Source organism: Palaemon carinicauda, chromosome 10 (genome assembly GCF_036898095.1).
Source record: "Palaemon carinicauda isolate YSFRI2023 chromosome 10, ASM3689809v2, whole genome shotgun sequence".
NCBI classification, from domain to species: domain Eukaryota; kingdom Metazoa; phylum Arthropoda; class Malacostraca; order Decapoda; family Palaemonidae; genus Palaemon; species Palaemon carinicauda.
In genome coordinates this window covers 113,337,965-113,351,778 of record NC_090734.1, presented here as the reverse complement: position 1 = coordinate 113,351,778, position 13,814 = coordinate 113,337,965, and the positions used below count along the sequence as shown (strand labels likewise).

General features: G+C 43.6%; 1 protein-coding gene across 1 annotated transcript in view; it reads left to right on the top strand.

Moving 5' to 3' along the window:
* LOC137648188 (DNA helicase MCM8-like) overlaps positions 1-13,814 on the top strand; it is a 122,388-nt gene that overhangs the window by 31,787 nt on the left and 76,787 nt on the right. Inside the window, exon 5 of the mRNA XM_068381116.1 lies at positions 7,472-7,627. Coding sequence (XP_068237217.1) covers positions 7,472-7,627 — 156 coding nt within the window. The remainder of the gene's footprint in view (positions 1-7,471; positions 7,628-13,814) is intronic.

Below are 13,814 nucleotides of genomic sequence, written 5' to 3'. Positions count from 1 at the left end.
CCTTGTCGGTTCAGACATCTAACTATCACTTCGCTGTCCTAGATCAGCCTGATGTGGACTGTTTTGCGAGGGGAGAGTTTTTTCAACGTCAAGAGGACTGCCATGGCCTCCAAAATGTTGATGTGAAAGGTCTTGAACAGAGATGACCAAGTCCCTTGGACTTTCCTTTGATGGCAGTGATCTCCCCATCCTTCCGTTGAGGCATCCCTGTGGATGGTCACCGATGGTGGAGGTGGTTGCAAGGGCACGGTCCTCGTTAGGCTCTTGGCCCTCAACCACGGCTTGAGAAGTGATCGTAGTAAGGTCAGTATCGGTCTTTGTAGATCTCTTCGAGCGTTTGATGCGTATCTTCTCCAAACTCGTGACGCATCTTTCAGCTGTGCTCTTAGCACTGGGTCTGTTACTGCTGTGAAATGGAGAGAGCCCAGTACTCTTTCCTGTTGGCGTCTTGAGATCCTGTCGGATTTCTAGTCTCTTGACAGGCTGCGATCTCCCTCCTCTACCTTGAGGGAATGTAGAGGCGGTGTGACATCAGGTTCCAGTGAATTCCCAGCCATTGAAACTCTTGAGCTGGAGAGAGTCAAGACTTCTTGAAGTTGATCTTGAATCCCAGATGTTCCAGGAATTGCATCACTTTCTTGGATGCTTGCAGACAAGCCGTCTCGGATGCTGTCCACACCAGCCAGTCATCCAGGAATGCTGTTACCTGAACACCTTCTAGGCGTTGTTGTTGAACGAATGCGTCTGCAAGTTTTGTGAAGACCCCTGGGGCTATGTTTAGTCCGAAGGGCATGGCTCTGAAGACATACTTTTTCTTCTGTAACTTGAATCCAAGGTAGGAGGAGAGGGGCCGGCTGACTGGGAGGTGCCAGTCAGAATCTGCCAGGTCTATCGAGACTGTGTACGCCCCTTTGGGCAACAGGGTCCTTATGTGTTGAAGGGTTAACATCCTGAACTTGCTGTTCTCTATGAACTTGTTGAGTAGCGACAAGTCCAGAATGACTCTGAGTTTGTCTGAGTCCTTCTTGGGAACACAAAACAGCCTTCCCTGGAACTTGATGGACTTCTCTTTCCTTATAACCTGTTTACTCAAGAGTTCTAAGGTATTATATTCTAATGAGGGGGTGGAGTGTTGGAAGAATTGAGGAAATGATGGTGGAGACTTGTTCCATTTCCATCCTAGTCCATTCTTGATTAGGCTGTGGGCCCAGGGATCTAAGGTCCAACAATCCTGAAAGTGTTGGAGCCTCCCTCCTACCTGAAGCATCTCATTGCTTCGGTTGTCCGGAGGGTTTACCTCCTCGACCGCGTCCTCCCCTACCTTGTGAGGGATGTCTAGAGGAACCCCTTCTGGATCCTTTACTTTTCGGCCAAAAGGTAGTGGTTTGCCTCTCAAACCCAGAGTTGAATGCTGGTGACTGGGCAACCAGCTGTTGAGGCACTACTTGGAAAGTGGTCTGTGGTTGAGCAACCACTTGAGGCACCGCGGTCATGGTGACTGTAGGATGTTGCTGGGTAGGCTGAGAGGGAAGTCTAGGCTTTTTCGTCTTCCTTTTAGGTTGGGGACCCACATCTGGGGGAGACATCCTCTTTGACGAGATGCCCACTTCTGGAGAAGGTTCCTGTTCTCTGTGGCGGCTTTCTCTACTACCTCTTTGACCGCTTCATTTAGGAAGAGGTGTTTACCCCAGATATTGGAAGATGTCAGCTTCCTGGGTTCGTGTTTCACTGTTGCTGCAGCGAACACAAACTCTCTACAGGCTCTCCTAGCCTTCATAAAGGCATATAGGTCTTTTACTAAGGTGGCCATATGCATCTTGGCCAGGACCATGAGCATGTCTGGGGTACTTTGTTGGGCTGCACACATCTCTATGCAGTTCTGTAGGGATAAGGATGCAGCAAGTCACTCCTTCGTCTTTTGTTCCCTGCGCAAGAGAAAGTCAGATAGTTTAGGAAGATTTTCGCTGAACTGTCGTCCTGCGATATCTGCATCCAGCTTCCCTACTGAGAAGGTTAGGTGGACTTCCTTCCATTCCTTCTCTTCCATGGGCAGGGCTAACGACAGAGGCCTACATTCCTCTAGTGCAGGGCATGGTTTGCCTGTCTCCACTGCCTTGGCAACAGCTTTAAAAGTCTTTGATGTAAAGGGGAAGGCTTTTGAAGCAGGAGCAAGAAAGGTAGGGTGTTATTTGCTCAAGGCAGACACTTTCGAATTTGAATAGCCCGCCTTCTTGAGGCTGCTCGACAAGAGAGCCTGTGCCTTATCGTGGTCGAAAACCATGACCTCCTTCGGTTCCGTCTCCTCTTTTGGCGCTGGCTTATGCTTCAGTCGAATGAAGCAATCAGGGTAAGCGTTGAAGCTTGGCCAGAACTGTATGTTGTCTAAGGGGACGGCTCCCATCTTTTCAGAGATGTAGAGTTTGCCGTTGGTAATCGGCATATACTCCGCGTGTCTCCAGGGATTCGTCTTGAAGCAGGGTGGGAGGTCTTGGACTCTAAGTCGTTTGTATGACCCTCGGGAGGCAGTGATCCGTGCTTCACGGAGCTCACTTTTAAGCTTCGCTTCCCTTTCTTCGCCTTGCTTGCGAGTGTTCTCCATCAGTGCCGTGATATGAGCCAAAACTGCCTGGCTCATGTTGTCCAATGGAGGGGTCGGAGAAGAAGACGTAGAAGCTGTCGGCTCCAGTGCTGGCACAGGCGAAAGGGATTCCGACTCAGCTTCATCTTCTTCTTTGGGAGGCAGAGTAGACTCCTCCTCGGGATCCTCCCTAAGGAGATCCTTCTCAGTGTCCGAAGACACTTCAGACATCCTTTCCTCTTAGTGGATGTCCATGCCTTGCAACGCTGTAGTGGTTTGCGGACTGTGGCCAGAGGTAGCACCTGAACTGCCTAGTATCCGTATGCCGACCACAACCCGACGTTCACTACACAACAAATATACAACTGTGGAATACCCAAAAATCTAGGTAACAGGTCAAGAGAAAGGAGCACTGGGCACCACCCCTTGATTTATACTGGGAAAGGAGACCCAGCTAGAACCTGACTTCCCCCTTTGCTTCTCTTGCCTTTAGCTTGCTGATTATAAGTAAATGTATAAGAACATTAGGTGAAAGGGAGTATTATAATTAAAAAACTAAGAAAAAAAACAGTGGCTGAGAAGGGGAGCATGTTGGTGTAAGGAACTGGAATGAAATGCTGTATTCATAAAAGCAAGCAAAAGAAAATATTTGTAAAGGAAAACAAAAAAAACTTAGGAATATATTAAAATTTTTTTGTCAATTCAAATAATCAATTAAAGGCAAAATTAGCATCCCATTTGCATATTGTACAAGCAAGAGAAAAAGAAAAAATATTCACAGGTGGGACACTCAAGTTTTCTAGGCCATCTCAAACAAACCATCCATAAGAAAATATAAATCTGTGAAAATACTGTACTACAATAATTTTTCCTGAATCAATACTGTCCCTTCAATATCCAGTTCACCACTAAGCTGCAAAGTCACTTAGAATTATCAAATTCTGAACAGTACGGCCGCATACAATGCCGTGCAGGTCTCTGCGGGCCCAAAATAACAATGTCTCGAAAATTTTGTCAACAACAGTAGAGCCTAAATCTCTCATTCTTGGAAGGTGTTTTGAATAAGTCTGAAACAATTCAGACTAAACTCGAGCACAGTCACTCTCCTCCTTACATCTGAATTCGCTTCTTGGGACTCCGACCAGATACGCCATTTCAATAGCTCCTGTGAACTATTAATGTTTATGACACCCGTCAAAATGTTTTTTTCTAAAACTCTAGGTAGGTCACTGGTCACTTTCAGAAAATACTAACGTCAATTACAAGTTTGGGAAGTGACTCATGTAGCAGGACAGGAATATTTACAATACAAGTTTTTTTTACCAAGCTGTCTAGCAACATAAATAGGTGCAGGATAATGCAGGACCCTTCCAATTATTTTACTTGTGCCACTTCTTGAATCAACTTCTAGTTGCCTCTCCAAACCCTACAGAGAGTAGGGCGTGCTGCAAAAAAAAAATGTTGTTAGACGATGGGTAGGACCAAAAATATAACAATACATTAAAAATATATGCAAGCATAACAATGAAAAATAAGTTGTATTTTTCCTAACATTTATTAATTTTTTCACGCCTCGCTGGCATCCGTCTTGATGGCAATCTGGACGCAGGGAGGTCCAGGTCGTGTTGGGGGCACAACAGCTTCACTACCTGCTTTAGGGAACAGCAAGTTACGCATCCTGTCATTAGGTAGGTACGGTCCCAGAGAGTTCTTTTGGAACCCCCGTACCCACTTGCGCAGCTTTTCTCGTGCTGCATCCCTCGACTCTGTTGACTTGGGGTCGTCGAAACCTTCGGCCACCATGGCCAAGCAGACTTTGCAGTTCTGGGGGTCCCGGTACCGCAGGGTTTTGGTGGTAATGGTGCAGGCGGCATGAGACCTACACATTTTGTGACCACAGAAGTTCCTACTCCTGTGGTTACAGAAGATCACCTCACACTTCATTTTGGGTTCCTCCTGTAAAGAAAGGAAAATAAATGAGTATGCAGTTGTTTATCATATTTGATAAACAAGTTATGCAAAATATTAATATTTGAACCATTATAGCTAAGGATAGTAAGCTAGAAAGGAAATAGGAAAGACACATACTTGTGTTTCCCATCCAGCCAATTGCTGTGACCTTCCCCAATATTAATGTTGGAATTTTCTTATTAAGGAAATTCAAAAGAAAGGGGTTCTAACCTCTGGTGATTAGAACAAGTGTATACTAACACTAACCTTTCTCTAAAGGTTTTAATATTGTGGGGTAAGTTGTAAGACAGATTACTATCAGTGTATTGAAGGAATACTTCCTTTCAATATAGAATTGGTCTCAACAATAGACTGTGAAAGGATACACAGGGTATGTTGGAAAAGTAACTACTGTATACTTTATACTATAATTTTCTGTCTGCAGTATGTACTATACTACAAATATTCTGGCTACTGTATAATCATATACTGTAGTTCAGCCGGCATGTTGCTGGCTAGGCTAGCACCTGGCGGCACCGGTCCAACTCCAACCAGCATACTACTGGTTGGGTTAGTACCTGGAGGCACCGGTCCAGCCGGCGGCATACCTGGCGGCACTAGCCGACAGAAAGAAAGAAAGCATGGAATGAAGGGCTGCCTTATTAATGTATGTACAGTAAATAAGGGTGTAGGTATATAACCTTACTGCCTTCTTCCCGAATGAGGGTTCAAATGGAAGGGAAGAATGAATCATTCAAGCTTCCACCCAGCCGCAAACTCTGTTGCCGGCACTGCCGGATTCAGGGATGTGGAAGGCAGTCCAAGGGAGGACTGAAGAACACTCAAAGACAAAGGGGTATCCCACCGGCAGCCATTACAGCCGACAATCTTTCCCGGAGCCTAAGTAGGAACCCGGCCGGTACTACAATCTACCCGGCAAGCGGGGAGAAGTAGGACGACGGCCACAGAATTTCGATAGCTAGGCTATCGTAAAAGGACAGAGAGGGGCAGGGAAAGGGTCTTGTATGTATTGTTAGGAGATGGCAGCAGGATTGCCGCCATTTCCAAACGGGTGAAACTGCGTTTCAATATCGGCGCCATCCTAGGCGGCAGAAGAATATCTATTCTTCAGCCTAGGGTCTGCCGAAAGTGTTAGGAGATGGTGGCAGGATTGCCTCCATTTCCAAACAGGAGAGAAACTTCATTTCAATATCGGCACCATCCTAGGCGGCAGAAGAATATTAATTCTTCAGCCTAGGGTCTGCCGAAACAAGACTTGTCTTCTAGACCACAGGGGAGAAGGTGGCGGCAGTATGCAGCCACTTCAGGTGCGGCTTAAGGAAGCTAAACCTCCTACGCCGGCAACTATAAGCCGTCATGGGGATGACTACTCACCCTGCAGCTCATCCGCCGGCATAAAGACTGAATACTCTGAGGTTCTGTCGAAAACCCAAGCCGGGATACTCGCCGGCAAGGGTGGGAGACAGGAAACACTAGCCTAGTCAAGCTGGAGTGTATTACTCTATGGCGAGACCAAGATAGGGTTGTCGCCTATGGCGACACTCAGAGGGAAGGAGGGATTACCCTTAAATCTCTACAGGAGACGAGTATCGAGTTATATAATTAATTCTAGGAGATATACTGTCTCCTGTTGAATTGATAAAACGATACACGAGGGTAAACGGGGATAATGTATGAAAGTATACTACTGTAAAGCGCCTAGGTTAGGTAGCCTAGCGCGGGGCGAGATCTCTGTTACCTATATTGCCGAAACTAACATATACGATCGACACAAGAGAAAGAGGAAATTTGTATGCATAATCATATCTTCACTTGTATAATTGTGCCTAAATAGCTATAATTCATTATAGCTAAAAACCGGGAATGTCGTTCTGCTGACTAAATAAAGCATGCATTACGAACGACAGCACCCAACATGGCGCCTCCAGTGACTGGCCATGCTCCATAAAACACATTAAATTATACTAATTTCACTGTGAGGCAGGAGCTGAAAATTATACACTGTAAAGATTAAATACTTAACTTTTCAGTGGCAGAAGATGCTGGAGACTTCATATTAAATCCTCTCAAGAACGATCAAGAACATTAGACTACAGGGAAAACCACCGTGTGAGATCGCTACCAAACAAGGAATGAGCGCCATCTTGGAGTCATGTAATAGTATGGGAGGAAGGGTAACCTTGATAATGGCTCCCCTTCAGTTTCGTGTTTTTCAGTTTTAGATAGAAAGATACCATTGGAAAGAGGAATAAAAATCCCATAATTTTATGTGGCAGAATTCTGATTTTCCTTTTTTTTTCCATGATTGTTTGCGTCTAGACGAAAAAAATTTAAAAAAATCAATAAAAAAAAGAAAAAGGAAAATCAAAATTCTGTCACACAGAAGTATTCAGTTTCTGAAGAAGTTTTTATGATATGATTCTCAATACAATTGGTGTCATATAAGTGGGGAAAATGCCATCTAAATTTTTAATAAAAATCATGATTTTTGCTAATAAATCAAAAGGTTTTTGATTAAAAACTTAAAATATATTTATGATGAAGGTATTATACTTGTTTAAAACATTTATAGAAATTGTGTATTGTGAATAATTAGAAAAATGCAAGACATGGCGGACCGTCCCCTTAAGCAGTATGGGACGGCTTTAGTTTTAGTATAATATTCATCCATCTTTTACTGTATAAGATAAAGATTGAGTTATGATGATTATTATAAAGTAGTTTCACCAGACCAGTGAGCTATATAGTATTTTCAGATCCTTCTGGCTGGTCCAAGGCCTGTTAAAATCAGAGTTAGAAAAATCTTAGGTTTAACATCTTAATGAGAAAACAATGAAATTTATTTGTGAAAAGTAAATGATTAAGTTTTTAGTGCCACTTACTATGATCTGTCTAATACTTAAAGATTATATATTTTTGCAGGTCAGTCAACTTCACGAAGGTTTCAAAAGTAAAAAAGATAAATGCATGTTTTCTCTCTATATTGATGCTTCATCAGTCACTAATAGTAAAGCTGAAAGTGACTCTGCATCTGCTGCTGGAATAGAGTTCAGCATTAAGGATTATTATGCTATACAGGTACAGTACATATAGCCTTAGTTGCTCCGACACTAAATACAAATTCTACGCTATTTGTAGGGATTATCTTTCGGCGAAGGTGGAAGACTAGACATAAAGACTTTTAGGCGAGACGGTAACCACCGAACCTGTTAGTTAGGGGGGTTAGTGAAGGGTAGTCGGGGTTGCCAGCTACCCCATTTACTCACAGAGCAGTGTGTCTGAACCACTTTTTGTTTTGGCTTTACCGAGAACGGATATCTCCGCTCTCTTCCTTCCAATACAGACTTGGCCATTGTACTAATTTCTCAGATTTTTCTCTTCCTAGGTATGCGTGTTTCTTCTTCCTGGCATCCATCACCTGTCCCCCTAGAAATTCCTGCCTGCAATCAAAAGTGGTTCAGACACACTGGTGTGTGAGTGGATAGGGGTAGCTGGGCTGCCAACCTCTACTATGTCTCACTACCCCCCACTAACTAGCGCGTTAGGTAGTTGCCACCTCATTTAAGTCTTTAAGGCTAGTCTTCCTGCTTCACCGAAAGATAATCTCTATAAAAAGCATAGGGTTTGTATTGTTAGGAAAAATACACATTAGTTTTGGATATTATATTAATTTGAATCTCATCATAGTTTTGTTTTACTTTTTTACTTAAATTCTGCATAATTCCAGTAATTTTTTGTACTAACTGTTAAATTACCAAAAAATGTGTTCTTCATAGATACAAACCTTCGTCCCTTAATAGGAGTATGACTTCAACAAGCTGGAAACTTGACTGTTAAACTTTATAATTTGTTGGTACATTAATTACTGGCTGGTAGTTGGGAAATCCCCTCCCCCACCTTCCAGCTCATTGAGAAGTTACTTTGACTTCAACCACCAAGTAGTTCTGCGTAGTCTCAGTCAATAGACGTGACTTATTAATTTCATTTTTCTTTACTCTTATCAGATTATCAGTTCATGAAAAAACCACGAGTAAGCATACTGTCCTGTGCTGGAATTCCTGGACGGGATTGTGGGACTTTTATGAACAAGCCTAATGTAGATTTCTATTCTTTTTGTCCTGCTTGCAGAGGGCAAGACTTTATGCAGTATTCCCCTTGCTAGGAGTGGGTGTAGGAAGTGGTCGGTCTCCTAGTGGCAGGACTTCAGCAAGAAGAGGAAGAATAAAACCAAGCTATATTTTTCCTTTTTGTGTTCTACTGCTAAGGCAAAGAAATATGCTGCATATCTTCTCTTTCCTTTTGCCTTTTTATAACTCAGGCTTTTGATTCTTTTCCATTGCCCTCCTCCAGAGGGAATGCAAAGAAAGAAGACGACAAAACTTTTTCAGATGACATTGTTGCCATAAAGATGTTACAGCTGTCCTTAATGCTGGAAGAAATCCCTTCCAGAGGGAGACTACTTCAAGCTTTAGCTTTGTCCAAAGCAAAGTCACCACTGTTGAAGCCTACTTTATATGCTGCACCTGTGGAAAATAACGTACATCGTACTCGGGATTAATTTCTCCTGCAGGAGTAGCAGAACAGCTATCATTGCCCGTAGAGGTGCATTCAACTTCAAGGAAGCACTCACGCCCTTCTTTGCCACCTAGCCCCTTACCAGCTACATCCTCATCAGATAAATAATCTCCGAACTTGGGCCATCTTTAAAGGTTGAAGAAGAGAGCTTCTCTCCGACAGGATAAGAACATTGCTGACTCCCCCAAGAAACCTCCTTCCCTTCCTGTCAGTATGAATATTACAGTATTACATCCTAGGAAGAAAAATTTCCTTCATTTTAAAAGAATTCAGTCTTCTTTGGGGAACCTAGAAACTTTTCTTACTCTCGCACTCTTCAACTGGATCTCTCTGCACTGTGCGTGTGTATGCACACTCATCAATAGAACTTACTCCTCATTGGGCATGTGCGCTCATTTTGAGCACTTTTCAGGTCATCTACGCTCCTAGAGAGCACTCAACTCGTAGCATGCACCTCTTTGCTTACACGTTGCTTGTAAGTTGATAGATCTCTTGTTTGCATGCTCCCTCTGCTTAGAGAACACTCTCCTATTCATATGCAAGTAAGCTCTTCAGAACATGCTCACCAGCTTCTTAGAGCCAAACTTTCTGATTTTGAAGAATCTCTGCTGTGCAAACACATACATCGTGAACCTCTATGTCGGTTTCACAGATGCCTCAAGCGGTGAGTATTAGGAGCCTCATCCGTCACTTTGAAAATATGACAGTATCTCCTCTAGAGAAATCTGTCATTGAGAAAAAACTGGGAGACAGGATTCGGTTGCAAGCACAGAATCTTGAACTCAATTACGGACAAATACTCTGTAGAAAAACTAAAGAGACGCTAAACCTATTTAACTTGGAGGTTTTTGCCTCTGGGAATTCTCTTGAAGCCAATAGGTCCTCATGGTTACCACCTCTGGCCCTGTCTGAGCAGAGAAATTTATTTGCACCCTCTTGGCCTTTCAGAGCCCATTCCCATTCCTAGACAGAGGATGTATCTACATTTTCCTCTTGTTTTTTCAGACACAGAAAGGATGAACATGGAAATAGCAGCAATGTCCGCGATCCAAACCTGTTCATAGCTAGACCATTGGTCTAGACCCTAGAGCAATGTCCCACTATGCAACTACAGAAGATCTTAAAGATCATAATGCTGTACATTGATTTGAAGATTTGTCACGAGCAGGGTCAAAAACCCTAGAATTCCTTTTAATTTGGATTGTTCTTTTTTTTGGGGAAACTGTGCCTTTAAAAGATGTTATGCAATCTTAGCCAGATGCTCGAAGCAACTACCCCTGGAGAGGCGTTAAGTCTGAGAAAATCGGATTTGGTGAATTCTCCCTATCTCTTCTCTCAGACAGAAGTAGAGTTGATGATAGCTGAGATCGCTAGATAGGAAAAAACTACCTTAGGAAGAAGAAAGATGAGAACTAGTATGCCTGGCCCTCAGCGCCTACAGAGGGACATGTATAAGATACAGTCATCTCGTAGTTCAAATTACTCAGACCAAGGGAGAAAGTTCTCCCCCTGAAGGTAAAAACTGCAGGATCAATAGCTCCTACTAGTAATAGGTGCGTACTTGGACTTACTACAAGTAGGGAGTGGACGTTATAGTGCGTAAGTAGTAAAATTGGGCGAAGTCCATTTTCTGAACATTTGAGATCGCTTGTTCTGGACGTCCCATTTTCTGTCTTTACCATGGTTAGTCTAGATATACCACTGTGTAGGTGTTTAGGTGGGAAACTATGTCCTTTAGTCCCGGTGTTAGATATTCTCTTCCTCAAGAGTATTCTAATACCAGCTGTGGGCAGGCAAAGAACCTGGTTCAAGTTTCCAATTCACCCAGCCTTACAGTAGGAGGTGGAATTTCTTTGGATCTGTCCCCCTTCCTATTTTATTTTTGTAATTGGCATAGCAAATAGTGAACAGTTGTTTGGGTACCCAAATCTCTGGTGTAGTACCAACCGCAAACCCTGCCAGGCCTACATCAGGGAAGATCTATAAGATACTACCTTTCTAGTTTCTAGATGAAGACTACAATTTTTAACTTATACCCTTGTCTAGACTCAAGATTGTGACAGGAAAATTAGGTTATGAAAATTCTGTATGGGCCCGTTTATTCACTAGAATATGGAATGGAGCTGGCTCCAACTCGTAACTGTCAGATGTCTAACCAGAACCCCACACCTTTTGTTTTCATCCCCAAAACCAGATTTTGGATGACAGAACCTTTTTTCTTTCTCTGGGAAAATATTACCCGTCCTGAGAAATGAAGTCTCCGGTAGACAGGAAAATATCCTCAGTGTGAATGGTGTGGTGTCAGTACGCAGCATCCCTCCCCAGTCAGAGGAATCTTGACTTCTCATATCCTTGGGGGGGACATGATGTCTTGAGAATAAAAGCCCAACTAATGAATCGAAAGTTGACCTCTTTTTTTTTTTTTTTTTTTTTTTTTTTTTCTCGTCCATTGGTTAAACAGGACTTTGGTACTTCCTTTCAAGGCTAGACAGGCTATAAAGCCTCTCAGAAAAAGATAAAAAGAAGTCACTCATGGATAAGAACTTTTAGAGCAGTAAAGATCGCCTTTACTTCAGTCAGGAAGCTGACATGGAGGTTTACAAAGTGGCATAGTCCACATATTCCCCCCGTGGAGTCAAATCAGCACCGAATAGGAGCGGTCATGACTACCTATGAGTTCGACTGCCTATGAATTCGACTACCTATGAATTTGACTACCTATGAGTTCGAACCAGTTATGACAAGGAGAGTTATGTCCTTCATACCTCCTAACCAAGCTTAACCTTAAATATTTTTCTGTTGTGAATCATTTTTTTGGGCTCAAGCCATGTTTTCCTGATGGAAGGTTCCTATAAGTAGCTTCCTAAGGGATATTAGACTACAGTGATATTCCCAGAGAATTTACTTTTAGGTCTCCAGAATTCTAACTCCTGGCGCGAATATCCTTAAAATTTCTCTTAAGGATATTGCATAAATCAGGGGACGTATATCTTGATACGACACATAGCAATCTTCACCCCGAATAGCGTTTTCGCTTCGAGGGGGAAAGTGGCAAAAATAGAAGGGGAGCTGTTATCAAGGTACCCTTCCTCCCGTACTACTACTGAGTATCTAGATGGCACTGTATGTCAACCCAGCGTGCTATTCCTATACAGTAGTTATAGCGGTCTCACACGGTGATTTTCCCTGTTGCTCTTTCGTTACGCTCTGGTTTTTTTGGATTATCATGCAATCTCCAGCCTCTTCTGCCTCTGGAAAGTTGAGTATTTGATCTTTACAGTGTATAAATTTTAGCTCCTGCCTCACAGTGAAATTAGATTAATTTTAAGAATTAGAGCTTCGCCGTCACCGGAGGCGCCATGGGCACTGTCGTTCATAACGCATGTGTTATTTATTCAGTCTGAACGACTTTCCCAGCTTTAATAGCATGAATATTTACGAAGCTATTCAGTTATAATATTCTAGGAAGTTATATTATGTCGATCGTATTCTTTAGAGTTTCGGCGATTTAGGTAACCGAACCTCGCCCGCGCTAGGCTTCCTAGCCTACGCTCTTTAGTTTACCTTCATGCATGATATAAACGACATTCCTAGTTGTAATAGCATTTAAATATGAAGCTATTTACGCAATTTATACTTGTAAGATATATTGATTGCATATATTTCCTCTTCTTCATCGATCGTATATGAAAGAGTTTCGGCGATTAAGGTAACCGAATCTCGTCTGGCACTAGGCTACTAGCCTAGGCGCTTTATTATACTTTCATACATGTTCCCGGTTTACCCTCGTGTATCGTTTTATCAATTCAGGCGGAGATAGATATCTCCTAGAATTATTATATAAATCGATACTCGTCTCCAGTGGAGATTCAAGGGTAATCCCTCCTTCGGTCTGAGTGCAGCCATAGGCTACAACCCTATCTTGGTCTTGCCATTGAGTAGACACTCTGGCTTGACTAGGCTAGTGATTTCTATCTCTTTCCCTTGCCGGCAGATAGCCGACTTTGGGTTTTTGACAGAACCTCAGAGTATTCAGTCTTTTGCCGGTGGCCGGCCAGCAGGGTGAGTAGTCACTCCCCTGCTGGCCTCAGCCGCCGGCATAGGAGGCTAGACCTCCCTAGGCCGCACTTGAAGTGGTTGTATGATGCCACCACCTTCTCCCCTGCGGTCTAGAAGACTAGTCCTGTGCTGGCAGACCCTAGTCTGAAGAATAGACATTCTTCTGCCGCCTAGGATGGCGTCGGCACTGAAACGATGTTTCTCCCATGTTGAGAGGGGTGGCAAGCCTGCCGCCACCCCCTTAACTCTATTTGGCAGACCATAGGTTGAAGAATAGATATTCTTCTGCCGCCTAGGACGGCGCCGATATTGAAACGGAGTTTCTTTGTTGTGTGGTAGGGCCGGCAACCTTGCTGCCTCCTTCCACACTTCATGCAGGACCATTTTCCCTACCCCCTCTGTCCTTTAGCAACGGCCTAGCCATCGCAACCCTTTGGCCGTCGTCCTACAATCTCACCGCTTGCCGGCGGGTTGTGGGGCCGGCCGAGGCTCCTACATAGCAGCTGTTTAGTCGCTCAGCCTGACCTTATGGACGCAAGGCTCCGGGAAAAACTGTGCCGGGTGGGCTGGCTGCCGGTGGGAGACCCCTATTCTGTAGAGTGTTCTTCAGTCCTCTCATAGACTGCCATCC